General features: G+C 36.7%; 1 protein-coding gene across 2 annotated transcripts in view; it reads left to right on the top strand.

Moving 5' to 3' along the window:
* STMN2 (stathmin 2) overlaps positions 1–16187 on the top strand; it is a 55232-nt gene that overhangs the window by 22962 nt on the left and 16083 nt on the right. For both annotated transcript variants that reach the window (XM_012450931.2, XM_012450933.3), the window contains exons 2-3: positions 3036–3131; positions 7659–7831. In XM_012450931.2, coding sequence (XP_012306354.1) covers positions 3036–3131; positions 7659–7831 — 269 coding nt within the window. The remainder of the gene's footprint in view (positions 1–3035; positions 3132–7658; positions 7832–16187) is intronic.

The following is a 16187-nucleotide window of genomic DNA, read 5'->3' on the forward strand; positions in this document are numbered from 1 at the left end:
CACAAATGTTTAGTCCATAATAGTAATGCTTATTCATTATACATGGGGCTCTAAATGTGCTAGCGTCTGACAATTTTTACACTCACCTCTCTTTATTAGCTTGTCAAGCATAATTAGGGCAGTGGCCTTACTGAAAAGTATTGAATTTCATTTCCTAAGGACAGATGTTGAAGAGTTTTTTCTTCACTAAAAATTCATGTTCTGCTGCAGCTTTCATTTGTTACTACTTTGTGAAATGGAAAATCTTTTTATTTTTATGTTTGGATTGACTCTTCTTAATAAAGTCAGCATGTAATATGCTTCATGTGCTTCTAATATGTGCTAATTTTGCAAAATATTTTGGATACCAGATTGCATTTCTTTTCCAAAAAAGGTACCAGCCTACAAAGCCTTGCTGTTATTGTTTTCAGTTAGTTCGTGGAATTAAATGTATTAAATCACCAAATGTTTTATCCTCTGGCAGAAATAATGATTCTCACTGAACATCCATATGAATCTAGATCTGCCTGGGCCTTTGTAAGTGACACAATTTCATTAACTAAGTAAACAAATGATACACAGAATTTTGGTTTAGCCTTGTAAAATTCCAAAGGTGTTCAATAAAATGTCTCAGAATGGGTGTTCCAGGACTTTTATGGCACAGGACAAAATGTGTTGCCTATTTTAAGAAAATAAGCTAAATAGTGAGGAGATTCTTTTAGCAGAGCCTCAGGATGTGTTAGGTTGAATCACAGGCAAATGATATTTGATCTTTGCACCTGTTAACACATTGAACCTCATCCTAAAAAAGTAGAGCTGGAAGAAAGCCTTCTGGCAGTCTTAAAATAGATTGATTTATGGCAATTTACTCAGAAGCTTCGCCGTTTTCACTGGCTACATGTGACTTTCGCCTCTGTGGGGCTATATCTTCACTTGTAAAAATGAAGTGAGATATATGGACACATAAGTGAGATACGTGGTGAGATATGTGGACAGTTAACTAAGTAATCTCTTAGAATAATTCTAATATCTCTGGACCTAAAGCATCCAAGTGTTGAATATGTTTCTTTCTGGCCAAAAGAACTTGCACTTGTCAATAATGCCCAAACTCATCTTCTGAGAATGCTCTTTCCCAAGATACCCACTCTCCCCTGGGTTATATTATAGTAATGATTGGAAGCCCCTGCCAAGAGGCAACTGTTAACCTGTGAGGTCTATATTTTAGGCCACAGCCATCTGTTTATACTTTCTCACAAGTTAGTGCACAGTATATCTATCATTTTCTTCCATTTTCCTTAATTTATTAATTTTACTAATTGAATAATCAGCAAAAGTAAGAAGATTTCACCTCCTTACCCCCACCTGGTAGTTTGGAGATATTTGGCCTGATGACAACTGACAGTGATGAGATATTCACCAAGTTTACCTGGGCAGGAGGCCTCCTAGGGGAAAAATGAGAAAATAAAATGGGAAAGGGGAGTGAAGGACTAAGGAGGTGACAATCTGGACTCCTGCAACTGCTTGGCAAGGTTGGCACCCAAGATGAGTTGCAAGGGAGAGAAGGAGATCCTTATCAGTTTAATCAGGTCTCAGATCCAGGACTTTGGTGTGTGTAGAAAGAGGGAGAGAAAAAGAACTTAAAACAGAGGCTGCCATTTGACCCTGCAATCCCATTATTTGGTATATAATAAATCATTTTACTAAAAAGACACATGCATTAGTATGTTCACGGCAGCACTATTCACAATAGCTAAGACATGGAATCAACCTAGGTGCCCATCAGTGGTAGATTGGACAAAGAAAATGTGGTAAATATACAGCATGCAATACAACACGGCCATAAGAAAAAATAAAATCATGACCTTTGCTGCAACATGGATGCAGTTGGGACCCATAATCTTAAGTGAATTAACACAGGAACAGAAAACCAAATACAGCATTTTCTCACTTATAAGTGAGAACACACATGGTCAGAAACATGAGAACAATAAACAGTGCAGACTAGTAGAGGGAGGAAGGAAAGAGGTTTGTAAAACTACCTATCAGGTACTATGCTCAATCCCCAGGTGACGAGATCTATACCCCAAACATCAGCATCATATGATATTCCCATGTAAAAAGACTGCACATATATCCCTTGTATCTAAAATAAAACTTGAAATTTAAAAAAAAAAAGGGCTGGGCGTGAAGGCTCACACCTGTAATCCCAGCACTTTGGGTGGCTAAGGTAGGTGGATTGTTTGAGCCAAGGAATTCGAGATCAGCCTGAGCAACCTGGAGAAACTCTGTCTCTACAAAAAATACAAAAATTAGCCAGGCATGGTGGACCACACCTTAGTCCCAGCTACTAGGGAGGCTGAGAGGGGAAGATCACTTGAGCCCAGAAGGTGGAGGTTGCAGTGAGCTGAGATCACGCCACTGCACTACAGCCTGGGTGACAGAGCAACTCTGTGTGAGAGAGGGGCAAGAGGAGGAGGGAAAGAAAGGAAAAAAAAGAAAAGAAGAGGGACAGATAAGAAAATGCACTTGGAGATTAAGAGAAAGCAACAACATAGGACTCTGGATAATGTATCTGCTTAATAACTATCCTGATGAGTTCTCTGACTATCCCCGAGTACGTGGCAGTTCAGGCTGAACCAACAGAGAAGCCCTCCAGAATCTTACTTATGCACAATAGATATGCATGCATATTTACTAGAATGAGCCTCTCTCTCTGGTAATCATGCTGTTTCCACTAATTCCATCTGTTTCCTCTCTCTCCCTGTCTTGCTGGATCTTAATTCCTTTGACCTTCCCTTGTTTTTCTAACTCCCTTTCTTTCCCTTGTTATTTAACCTGCTATACTATGCAATTCATGTCCTCTGCAATAAGGAATATGCACTTCAGAGTTCTGTTGACATCTTGCATTCTTTTATATTTAGTGAAAGAAGGCAAAGGAGTCTGCCTGGCAATATTTACTCTACAGGAGGCTATAATTATTATTGAAATTAAAGAAAGCAGTAAAGGGAAATTTAGAAAAAAAATGAAATATACTTATCTTCAGCTTTTCATTTCAGCCTACAAGGAAAAAATGAAGGAGCTGTCCATGCTGTCACTGATCTGCTCTTGCTTTTACCCAGAACCTCGCAACATCAACATCTATACTTACGACGGTGAGTTACCTACGACAGACCTGCCCCTGCTAGCTAGATCATTTGGAAAGCTTGATGTATGTTTGCTTCTCACAGTTCCCAATGTAATTAAATCAATATTTTGTAGATCTCACTATTGACTTGCTGTGTCTAGCTATTATGTCCAATTGATTATCTATTGCTCAAAATGGTTTGAATTTGGTGCTAATAACAACACATCAATGTCCGTTAAAGAAATGTGGATGGACTCTTATTAACAGCCACATCTAGCATATCAACATTCACAATATGCCTAAGGCATATTGCAAATAATATAATAGGCTAAGCCATAATTAGAGCAGATCAAAATTTGTAAGAAAATGCTTTAAACTTAGAAAACTCAAGGGAAAGTATCAACAACCATCACTGTTTTTGCTTTCTTGTAGTCTTTATAAAGTTTCTGTATTTTGTACATACATGTCAACAAGCTACTGATAATAATAACAATAATTTACTCAACAAATCTCTGACTTACAACTGCTACCCTAGATAAAGAGGGTCTGAAAAGAAAAGGTTTAAGAATTAGCATTACAATTAACGTCATCGAAGTGTAACTTTTTAGGTTTGATTTATCCTGATTCGTTTTGCTTACTTTGGCTCTGCCACAATTCACATGACCTTGGGCAAATGGATACTTAGATTCTCTGAGTCTCATTTAACTCTAGCGTCTTCCTCCCAGGGTTGTTGTAAGGTTTAAATGGTTTAATATAAGTCAAATACTCAAAACCAAGCCTAGCTCATTATATCACTCTACAATGACAGCTAACATTATCAACGTCATCCTTACCTAATTCAGTCAATTTAACTAAAATAGTTCATACAGTTATATGTATCCTGGATATCCCTAAGGCATATTTTGCTAACTCTCAGACTCACTATTATTTTTCCTTTCCACATATGTAAAGAAAGACATTAAAGATAAGACAAACAGACTTTGTGGCAGTTAACCCGTTCTGTGCCTTTAAAACCTATTCGAGGACTCAAAGGCATTTTCCTCCTAACGTTATTCCATCATGGCACAAGCATCATAAGGATGTTTCATAAGGAAGTGTCCTCCACGTGAAAGGATTTGTGTTTCCAAACACAATACTCATTAGAATGCAGGGCCAATGCCTACTTCGTACAAATTCATTCAGTCAACAGATAAATTAGACAGATCTTTATTATTTGCTAGATGTAGCTGTGACAAAGGATCCAGCTATGTTTCTTATTATGAGACTCTAATGTCGAACTACGAGTTGTCCCTAAGGATCCAGATTTCAATACAGCAGAGTCCTCACCCACAAAGAATTCAGGGCTTAGTAAAAGAGTCTTATGTGAATGACCAGTAGAAAACAGAGTGGTTAGGACAAAGGAGGCAGGGATGGTTTTTGCTGGGTTAGGGACTGAAAAAAGGGGAAGGAAAAAATGTGAAGTTATGTGTGACCTGAGTCTTGAAATCGCTGTTTTTATTTGCCTGTGTTCTCTTATAATCCTTTTCTATAGGCTTCCATAATTTTTATTAAGTTGTATTTAAAGTTGAAGTTGAATAGACAATCCAACACTGCTTGTAAACTGTGCTTCCTCAAAGAGTCCATAGAGAATCTCAAGTCTCTGAAGTCTTTAACTTGACCTGATATTTCTATGTTAGATAACAATGTGGCTTGTTTATTGTAGGCAAACATTATAACAAGAAATTATTATTATTATTAATTATTTGTAAGCACTAAGTATTATGGTTTGTGCTTTGCATTCAGCATCCTTTATCTTTTAATCTTTACAACCACCTTAGGAGGAAGGTACTCTTTTTACCTCCATCTTTTAAATGAGGAAATAAAAGCGTAAAGAAGTTAATTAACTTACCCAGTGTCACACAGCTATTAAGAGATGCTCGCTATTTGGATGCAAGTATAGGCCGTTCTAATTCCAGAGCCTCTAACCTAAGCCATTTAAAACCCCATCACCTTATCAAATAAACTGTTTTTATTTGCCCATATTCTCTTATAATCCTTTGCCAAAGGCTAACAAAACGTTTATAGAATTGTATTTAAAATTTAAGTATAATCTTGGATGCCATCAGGAAAATGAAAAACATTTTTACATTTATGAAGGAAAAGCCCCACATTATTTCCAATGTACTTATTGAATTAGTTTTATCTAGACTATCTATTAGCAGCTAAGGATATGAGGTCAATCTCTCCAGCCTGGGATTTTACTTGACTACAGTCTCTAACCAGGCTGCTAAAAGAACATTAATGGGAGCGTAACCTGCACATCAAGAGCCTGGAGACCTGGCTGGCTTGGTTGCCACAATTTTAAAAAGACAGTAATAAATTAGGGAGCACTTAGAGGTTAAGAAATAATATGGTGGTAAAGATGTAGAAACAGTGTTATTCTAGGGCACTTGAAGATGTTTAGCCCAGGGGAAAACTTGAAATGGAACCAAACTGTTTTCAAATACTTGAAAGATGGTGGTGCACCGCAGAGAATGGCCTAATCGTGGGTAGCTTCAGATTTCAAACAAGGATCAGTGGGCTAAAACCAGAGAGATGGAGTTCGGGGCTCAAAGAATGCTCATCTGAAATCGAGGGCTGACCAACGAGGTTCTTTTAAAAATCATTACATTTTACTAAATTGTGAGTTCTATCATTATACATGTCCTAGCAGGTGCTAGCTATGATCTTTTCTATTACAAATTATACTATTTCATAGTATAATTTATATTCTGCAGGCCTAAAACATAAGGGCCTGATAATCTGCTTATCTTTAACACATAAGCCACTGATAGAAAAAAATGGCTAACCATTCTTCAGTTCTTTTGTTTAATTGACAAATAAAAATTATATCTATTTGTGGTGTACAGCATGTTTCAAAATGTATGCATTAGAGAATGCCTAAGTCAAGCAAATTCACATATGCATTACTTCACACACCTATCACTTATCTGTGATGAGAACAAAAGCTCTACTCTTCCAGTGACTTTCAAGAACACAGTACATCGTTATTAACAATAGTCAGCATGTTGTACCGTAAGTCTCTTGCATTTATTCTTGCTGTTTAACTGAAATTTTGTATTCTTTGACCAACATCTCCCCAGTCTCCACCCCTAGCCCTTGGTAACCACCATTCTACTCTGCTTCTGTGAGTTCAACTTTATGAATAGTCCACATGTAAGTGAGATCATGTGGTATTTGTCTTTCTGTGCCTAGTTTATTTCACTTAGCATAGTGTCCTCCAGGTTCACCCATGTTGTCAAAAATGACAGGATTTCCCCCAAGCTTTTTTAAGGCTGAATAGTATTACATGTGTATGTGTATACATTTTTTTTTAATGTGCATGTGTATACATATTTTTTCTTTTGAGATGGAGTCTCACTCTGTCGCCCAGGCTGGAGTGCAGGGGCGCTATCTTGGCTCACTGCAAACTCTACCTCACAGGTTCAAGTGGTTCTCCTGCCTCAGCCTCCCCAGTAGCTCAGACTACAGGCACATGCCACCATGCCCAGCTAATTTTTTGTATTTTTAGTAGAGACGGGGTTTCACTTTGTTAGCCAGGATGGTCTTGATTTCCTGACCACGTGATCTGCCCATCTTGACCTTCCAAAGTGCTGAGATTACAGGCGTGAGCCGCTACGCCCAACTGCATGTGTGTAAATTAGATTAATAGATGTTGTTCCTCCCTCCTCCACCACAGTGACTCTTTCCCGGCTCCAGCCGAGGTACACTAGAGGAGGATATTCTAAGCAGCAGCAACACAGGAGCAAAGACATTACAATGGGGTGTTATCTTATTGCCCCCATTAGACTGTAAGCATCTTGAAGACAAGGACTCCCATCACAGAGTGATGCTGTCATCCCTGGAGTGGACACTGTGCATGATTGATTACTGGAAGCAATGAACATAAAGAAGGGCAAAACGGAAATCAGCAAGATGCTTTGCATATCAGCATTGACTTTGCCAAACATGCCCAACTGTTCAGGAGTTATATTGGTTCTACCGTAGCTCCTGTGATTCCTAAGCACAGGAATGGTGATAATATATATAATGGTGTATGCATATATATACATATCTATATAATGATATCTTATTATGTGTGAGAACTGGAGAATTTCGTTATTTTTCTCATCTAACCAAAAAGTGCCTACAGCTATGATAATTTCCAAAAACATAAATCTGTGCTATTTGATTTTCATGCAAAGCTCATATTTATTCAAAAGGAAAATAAAGCTTAATTTAAAATCAATTTAGGCTTGTTTTTCTAAGTATGCTTACCATTATTCAACTCCCTGTAGATATTGTCAAATTTCCCAATGTTGTAAATATGTATTCTGTTAAAATACATCCATAGTTATAATAAAGACAGAGAGGTCTTATACGTTCAAAACAACATAGAGCAAATGCCCATAAACAGCATTTTATTCCTATCTCCCATAATTACAGCACTACTTCCAATTGCTAGAATCCTAATTATTAAAATGAACCCATGCTGCAAGCTTTATATGCTTAACATTCTCAAATGTTCATTTTTCAGATATGGAAGTGAAGCAAATCAACAAACGTGCCTCTGGCCAGGCTTTTGAGCTGATCTTGAAGCCACCATCTCCTATCTCAGAAGCCCCTCGAACTTTAGCTTCTCCAAAGAAGAAAGACCTGTCCCTGGAGGAGATCCAGAAGAAACTGGAGGCTGCAGAGGAAAGAAGAAAGGTAACTTTCCATAGGTTTTTCTTCTCTCTCTCCTTCTGCTCCTCCCTCTCATGCACAGGAGCACACACACAGAGAACAATGATGACATCTGAACCTGCACCATCTCAACATGTATAGGTTTTCAGTAGACACAGAGCCAGGCTAGTTGGGGTAAAGCTTGCCTCAATTATGGTAAGATAAATGCTAATTTTAGGCTAGCCAAACCAGAGCTCTCAGAAACCCAAAGAGCTTCAATGCACTGGTGCCCTTTCCCCTATATTAAATACCCTTATTATAAAAGTCTCCCTTCCCTAGTCCATCAGACAGAAGCACTGTGTTAGAGAAAACACAGCCCTGGCGAACTCCAGTGGCGGGGAGGGGAAGGAGTGCTGATTCCTCCCTCTGAGGATTTGTGTCACCCCCAGTGTCAGGTGTGGTTTTCCTTGGAATTATAAATTATCAGATCTTCCTTCCAAGATCTTTCCTACCCAGATGCTATTCTCCCCAAGGGTAAGGGTCAAGAGCTTGCCCCTTTCCTCCTTAGAAGGTCCTTCCAACATCAGGACCTTCACTGAGATCTTTGAATATGTTCTTTATCTTTTTCTAAGCCTTGATGGGAATTTTTTCTCTTTTTTCCATTGGTCCCTGCTTGTATTAAAGAGCTTTCCTTTTGCCAAATCTTTGATTTTCTATAATCACATGCCTAAGAAGAGCCAAGGGTATTATTTGAGAACATTCAGAAATCCTAGGGACTCTGTACATTTGAATGTGTCTGTTCCAACCATGTGGTTATGGTAGTTAATCCCATCTAGGTACTCTTGATCATCCAAAAGTGAAATGCTTTCAGGTAATTCATCCCTACGTTGTATTTTCCATTACTTTTTAATGATATATTTTTAGAATTAGGTAGTCACTAAGAACATGTTCCCTGCACAATTTTATGATGTTGTCTATAAAACGTCAGCCAACACTTTAGACACTTCTATGTTGGATAATTAAAAACAGAATGAAGATGGTCCTCCTAAAGATTGAATTCTCCAAGAGGGAATGTGGAACAAAAACAAATATGTGTGTATAATATATATGCATTTATACACACATATATGTACACAAATATGTGTATTATCAAATAACGAGGCTCAAACATTAGAAATCCTTAGATTAAATTTTCTGAACAAGAAAATACCAATCTTTGTGATTGAAAAAAATCTTCCTATGATATATAACATACTGATCTCAATTTTCACCTAAGAGTGATGTTCTCCAAATGCCTGATGAGTATTTCATATATATATAAATTTTTATATATATAATTACAATAGTAATTGGTATATAGAGATATCCATATTATAGACATATTATATATAGCTACCTCTATATGTTACATATACCAACTATAGATATAGACATAACAATGGTAATTGGTATATATGTGATGTGTATACATGTATATCATAATTATATATTACTATTATATATGCCATAATTATATATTAATCTTGGTGTATATATATACCATAATTATATATTAATATTGGGGGGGTGTGTATATATATATAATACTAGCCATAATTGTTCTAGGTTTAGAAAGCAAGAACTGAGCTACTAACTCAACTAAGGTAACTACAGGAGGTTGCTTTAAAACATTTTTATCGGCTTTTTTGTTGTTATTTATAGCTTTATTCTCATAGTAAAGCTAAAATAAATTATTCAAAGTTATCAAAACTTTGCTGCCAACAGATATAAGCAATATCTAAAACAGTGGAGAGCATGTTGTACCCAAAGCAGTTTAAGTTCTGACCCAAGCATTGTCATCTTATAGGTAATAGGTAGAGATATGAGTCATAGGTTGACATATATTGAGATGCTATGACTTGATTAGAATAAAGTCAATGACTGAGGCGAAATTAAAACTCAGAAACCAAAATTCAACATCCTAATTTAGGATGTTGCTGATGTTTCTAGGTAATACACTTAATTTGAAGGAAATTATTGAGGATAAAAAAAGAACTGAGATGATCAAAATTAACTAGGTGTTCCTATAAAACTCCCTGAGGTTACTAATTAATGAATCTGATAAAATTCCTGCACCCTGACAGCAAGAAATTGTCAATGATTATATATTTAAACAATTGAATTGAATTAGAAACTGGCCACATGGCTAAAAGACATTTACAAATGTAATCATCCAGGATGATGATGCCCAGAAAAGAATATTCCTTGGAACCCTTTAAAAGCCGTATTTCATCACCTTTCCAGTTATTTGTTAAAATTTTTGTAATGCAAAAATCACCACATAGATTATGTCCTAGTGGTAGGGTTTTATTTTTGTCCTTTATTTTTTTATTTTTTTGTTAATGGCAGAATTTTAATTAAAAGAAAATACAACTAATTAAAGAAAGTGCCAACTTTAAAAAATCACTAATTGATTTTATTCTATTGGGTTATACTGACTTAATTAGCACTAATTTAAAGAACTATTCATTCTCTTTAAAGAGCCTTTAGCAAGTGCATATATCTCAGTAATTATCTTAGTAAGGACATGCCTATAACCAAAACCCAACTCAACTAGCTAAAACAAAGAGTGAATATGTGACCAAAAAGTCTAGGAGTGGCTACAGCATCAGGAACAGCTGGATCCAAGGATCACAGAATTATCAGAAAACGTTCTTTCAATGCCGGCCATGCCTTCCTGCATTTAATTGGTTTCATTACCAAGAAAGTTTAATTTCAGTAGTCAGTTCCAAATTATTTTTCTCACAACTTAGAGACTTCAGCAGAAACACAGCTTCTTTTTCCCAATAGTTCAACAAAAGTCTTGAAATTGAGTCTCAATGGCCTGACCTGGATCACATGCTCAACCCAGAATCAATCATTGTGGCCAAAAGGATGTAGTACTTTAATTTGCTAGCCTGAATCACATGCGCACCACTGACCTGCAAAGGAGTTTAGATAGGATCCCTGGGGTGAGAATTGTGGAGGGGTAGTTTCCCAGAAACAAATCGAGGTGTTCTCACAAGAGGAAGAAATAACGTATCTTAAGTAAACAAATTTATAGATATCCACATTTTTTATCTACAAATGTTTAGTGTTACTATAACAATTAGAATAATTATTTAGTCCATACACTATTCAATGTGTAACTCTCTCCTGCTGCCCTGCTGCAATTAATTTATTATCTATAGAATAAAAATTATCAGTCTAAGCAGCTCTGTGAAACAGTACTCTCCAGCAGAAATATAATGTGAGCCATGCCAAATGGGGTGGCTCATTGCTATAATCCCAGCACTTCGGGATGCCAAGGCAGGTGGATCACCTAAGGTCAGGAGTTCAAGACCAGTCTGGCCAACATGGCAAAACCCCATCTCTACTAAAAATACAAAAATTAGCTGGGTGTGGTGGTAGGCACTTGTAATCCCAGCTACTCAGGAGGCTGAGGCAAAAGAATCGCTTGAACCCAGAAGGCAGAGGTTGCAGTGAGCAGAGATGGCACCATTGTACTCCAGCCTGAGTGACAGAGCAAGACTCCATCTCAAAAAAAAGAAAGAAAGAAATATAATGTGAGCCATATGTGTATTTTTAAATTTTCTAGAAGCCACATTTTTTAAAATAAAAGAAATTTGAAATTAATTTTAATAAAATATTCTTTACCCAATATAGTCAAAACATTATTATTTCAATATGCATGTAATCAATATAGAAGTATTAATGAGCTGTTTCACATTCTTTTATTCATACTAAGTATTTGAAATCCAGTGTTTATTTTACATTTACAACTCACTTCAATTCGTATTAGATATATTCCCAGTGCCTAGTAGCCAAAGGTAGCCAGAAGCACAGACACAGATATTAAACCAAAAAACATCTAATGAACAATGGGGAAACTTTAGGCCTAAGTTTTTAAAACTGATACCAGATAACTATTCAGATTTGACTTTACTTTTATATATATATTCTTTAAAAATTACATTGATATAGGAACTCAGAAAGTTCAAAAGAAATTTCCATTCTATGATTTTAATCTCTACATTATCAGAACTAAGGCAAGTGTGAGGTTTAAGACGTGCTTAAGTAACAGGACCTTCTAAATCTCACGCCCTCTCCTTTAGCTGCCTACTGTCAGTTTCTATGTCAATTCCTCACTGTGGGGAGGGGACTCTGAACCCAGGTTTCATTTCTTACTGTCTTTCACGGTAACAAGGTTTTCCTTTGTAGCACTTAGCACAGTTAGTAAGTAATTAGTATTTATTGACATTTTAGTATTTATATGAATATTTATTTATTTAGCCCTGTATCTCCCACTAGATTATCAACTCCATGAAGATAGAACTTGTCTTTTGTTTATAGTACTTGGCAACAGTTAGTACTACAAAAATTTTTTCTTTCTTATTCAACTCCTGCTAGTCACTGTCTGAGTACTACAAATGTTTTTAAGTGAATAGATAAATAATAACTTTCAGGGCCAAATGAGAAAGTGGTAATATATAGTTCATTTGGATTTTTTATCCCATCTTCCCATCCTAAAACAATTATAGTCACTAAGTTTCCAAATGATGTCTAAAACCTTACTAAGGAATTCCTAGTCTAGGCAAAATCACTAAATCAACAGATATTTATCAAGCACTTACTATTTGGCAGGCCCTGTTCTAGGCACAGAGGAGACCCTCAACCTTACATTCCAGTGGGGAAGAAATAGCTAATAAATATATATGCAGTATATTAGATGATACAAAATATAGCAGGACAAAGAGAACCAGGGGAGTGGGGGTGACAGAAGCTATAGTATAATAATATGTCATATATTATTATTACTATATAATAATATAACTGTTGGATAATCAGAAAAAAACCTCTTGAATAAGAGAACATTTGAAAAGAAGCACAAAGGTAGCAAGGGAGTGAGGCAAGCAGCTCTTCTCTGGGATCTAAAAATTCAAAGTAATGAGAGTATCAGGTACAAAGGCCCTGCTACTCGCATTACTTTGAATGTTTGAGAAATAACATGGAGGCCAGCGTGGCTGAAGCTGAGAGAGCAGGGGGAGAGTAGCAGCAACTGAAGTCAGAGGTAGCAATTAAGGACTTTGACTTCACCTGAAATGAGAGATCATTGAGGATAATAAAGCCATTTCACCACTTTATGTGAATCGTAGCATCTTTTTAAAGAAGTATCCATTTTTTTAAAGGAGGAGATGACTAGAAAAAAAATAGTGTTAGATAAATAGAGAAAACATGAAAACGTTCTAGACTAAGACAGTGATTCCAGAACTAAGAATCCATAGAAGTGAGAATGCAGAAAGTGTGTTTTTAGGGCAGTGGGTAGACCAATGGTTTGGACTAGTGGATTTGGATAGGGATTCGGAGAGTAGCGAGGTGAGATTAGGGAGGTCTGTGAATGCCAGGTTAGTATAAAAACTCCATTATATAAGCAGTAAAGAGTCACTACAGACTCTCCAAAAATATATGCATGTTCCGCCTGGCCCAGGGGTCAGCAACATTTTCATTGCCCTGGGCCCATTTCCTTTCCTATAAGTTGCAGGTTTCTTAAGATTCTACCTAGCAAACATATTACTTTTAAATAAGTATTAATAAATTATCTTATAATTTATTAATAATCAAAGTAATCTGTAATTGCCTATTATTCCTAATTATTATAAGATAAGCATTTTTGCCCCAAATTGACATAATTCTAACTCAAAGTAAATATAAAGATAGACATGGATATAGATGTGAAATATGATTTCTGTTAGGGCTTTTTAAACATAAAAAGCTTATGAGTTCTCCTCCCTCCCCCTACCCTTAATACCTTGAAAGCCTCTTTCTGGGACTTCAGGGACCCCTTCAAGAAACTAATGACCTAGGCTGTGTTTGGGGGACTTCCTGGATTTATAGCTGGAAGGCTGCCACAGAGGCATCTCCATTTAGGCTCAGATTCACTTTGTGTTCAATATTTTGGCCATTTCCCCACTTCCCTACTCCATCTGTTGACACTATTGCAGCACTGACCATCTGGTTACTAAGTTGGAGGATACTCCCTCAGGCTTCTTTGAACCAGAATTAATGCTCCAGTGATCAGCTAGTAGAAGCAGCTTGTAATAAAAAGAATAAGCCCTTTCCCTGCTTTTTCTCCATTCTTTGATTATTGCTGGTAGTCAGTGATCACCTCTATGAGTCTGTATCAATCTCATGAGGTCAGCTTGAAGCTCATCCCTTGAAATCAAAGTTTCCATAATGCAACTGACCCACAAGGGTGAAGTGACATGAATAACCATCCATTTATCATTTATTCATCCATTCAACAAATACCTATTTAGCAAGAGGCAGCAGAGCTAGCCTAACTATCAGTCAGCCCAGGACAACTCCAGCTAACTCCTGTTGTTTTGATACCATTATTAATTATTTCTCTTTTACTCTAATAAGTGTTCTAGTTTGGACAATCAATTACATGGTCATCCTTAGCAGGGCACAGTGTTTAAAAGCATCTTTAAAACATTGTGTTTAAGAACATATGGTTAAGAGAATGTCTGTGTTCAAATTCTAGTTCCACTGCTTAAAAGCTGTGTGACCTCAAGCAACTCACCTTATCTCTCTATGTCTTCTTTCGATGATCTGTAAAATGAGACTAGTAATAGAATTTACGTCATGAAGTTATTGTGAGAATTGGAAGGTTACTCTACATAAAGACATCTAACAGGCATGATAAAAGGGTTGGCAATTACTATGTGAAGATGCATCCAGTTTTTGACCTCACAGAGATTATCTAGGAAACTCGTGATTGTATAAAGAAAAGATGTTTCTCATTAACAGAGACTGAAACGCTACCATACAATACATTGCTTTTTTTTTTTTTTGAGATGGAGTCTCACTCTTTTGCTCAGGCGGGAGTACAATGGTGCCATCTTGGCTAACTGCAACTTCCACCTCCCAGGTTCAAGCAATTCTCCTGCCTCAGCTTCCCAAGTAGCTGGGATTACAGGCACCCACCACCACACCCAGCTACCCAGCTAATTTTCGTACTTTTAGTAGAGACAAGGTTTTTTCATGTTGGCCAGACTGGTCTCAAACTCCTGACCTCAGGTCATCCACCCACCTTGGCCTTCCAAAGTGCCGGGATTACAGGTATGAGCCATCATGCCCAGCCAATATTTTTAAATATTATAAAATATTCTTTATCAAATTGCATAGAAGAAAAGACAGTTTGATAGGTAATAGATACATAAATAGATCAAGCCAACTAAAAGTGTCTTAAAACAATTAATATTGTGAAAACAAAAGGATCTTAATGACATTGATAAAAATCTCACCCTAAAAGAGATTAAATTAAAAAGCACCCTACTCCAAACAGTCCAGTGAGATTTCATTCATTAGCATGCTCTCATTACTGGCATAATCAGCTTCAAAGTCACTAAGCCTCTGAAAGGAAGAGGTGTTGCTTATTCTTAATAAAATGGCATAAAAGTGGATCATTAGTCACCAAACATGATAGACTTACCTTTTCCATTTGTTGGCATCTCACATTGGCTATGGCAATTAAAATGGAATCCAGGGAAAGACGGGACGGTTTGTATAGCAGTGGATTATGAAATAAAGTACTGGATTATTCACAACTTGACATTCAGGAAGCATTCTGCTCCTTACAGAATTTGGCACGTGGGCCACAGCATCTTCCTGTGTGCTACCTTCTTGGGGAAGAACACCCCCACATTTCTTTTCCTAGGAGCTAACCACAGTAAACCCATTACACACTTCAGCAGAAGGGCTCATTCTGAAGGTCTTTGGATTTTATTCGTTCATTTCAAATTTCCTATTATGCTTCAGGCTCCTCAACACAAAGTGAATATTGCACTCTTTGGCTTTACATAATTATATTCAATTGTCATATTTCAACAGGACATTATTTGTGACTTTAGATGGGTCGATAATGTTTTTTCATTGTTAGCAGTAAAGCCAATAATTACAGACACATCATCTAACCTACTAGTGTGAAGACATTTTGGTACTAGGAAATTTAGTGTCTGATCAATAGTCTTGGATAGCAAGTAATATATCCCCCAAATAATGAAAAGTAACAAGAAAATAAATATGTTTACTTCAGAAATAAATGGAAAATTAGTGCCATCTAAAATGTAGTCTAAGTCTCATCTGTGTACATAAAGTAAAATGAGTTTTATATACCAGTTACTCAAATTTATCTTATACTTCATTTGTACAGTAATTAAACTCTTATGCTCAGTAATACAAAAAAATGGTAATTAACCTCTTTGCAAAATGTTAAGGTGCTCCTAAATGTACAATAAGTCACCTTCCCTGTCTCATTGTTTTTCCCTTCGCATACCACTCATGTAATTATTTCAATGATATTGAGTTCAGTGAGAGGAGG

Source organism: Aotus nancymaae, unplaced genomic scaffold (assembly GCF_030222135.1).
Source record: "Aotus nancymaae isolate 86718 unplaced genomic scaffold, 86718_ANA_hifiasm-v0.15.2.pri h1tg000036l, whole genome shotgun sequence".
Classification (NCBI taxonomy): domain Eukaryota; kingdom Metazoa; phylum Chordata; class Mammalia; order Primates; family Aotidae; genus Aotus; species Aotus nancymaae.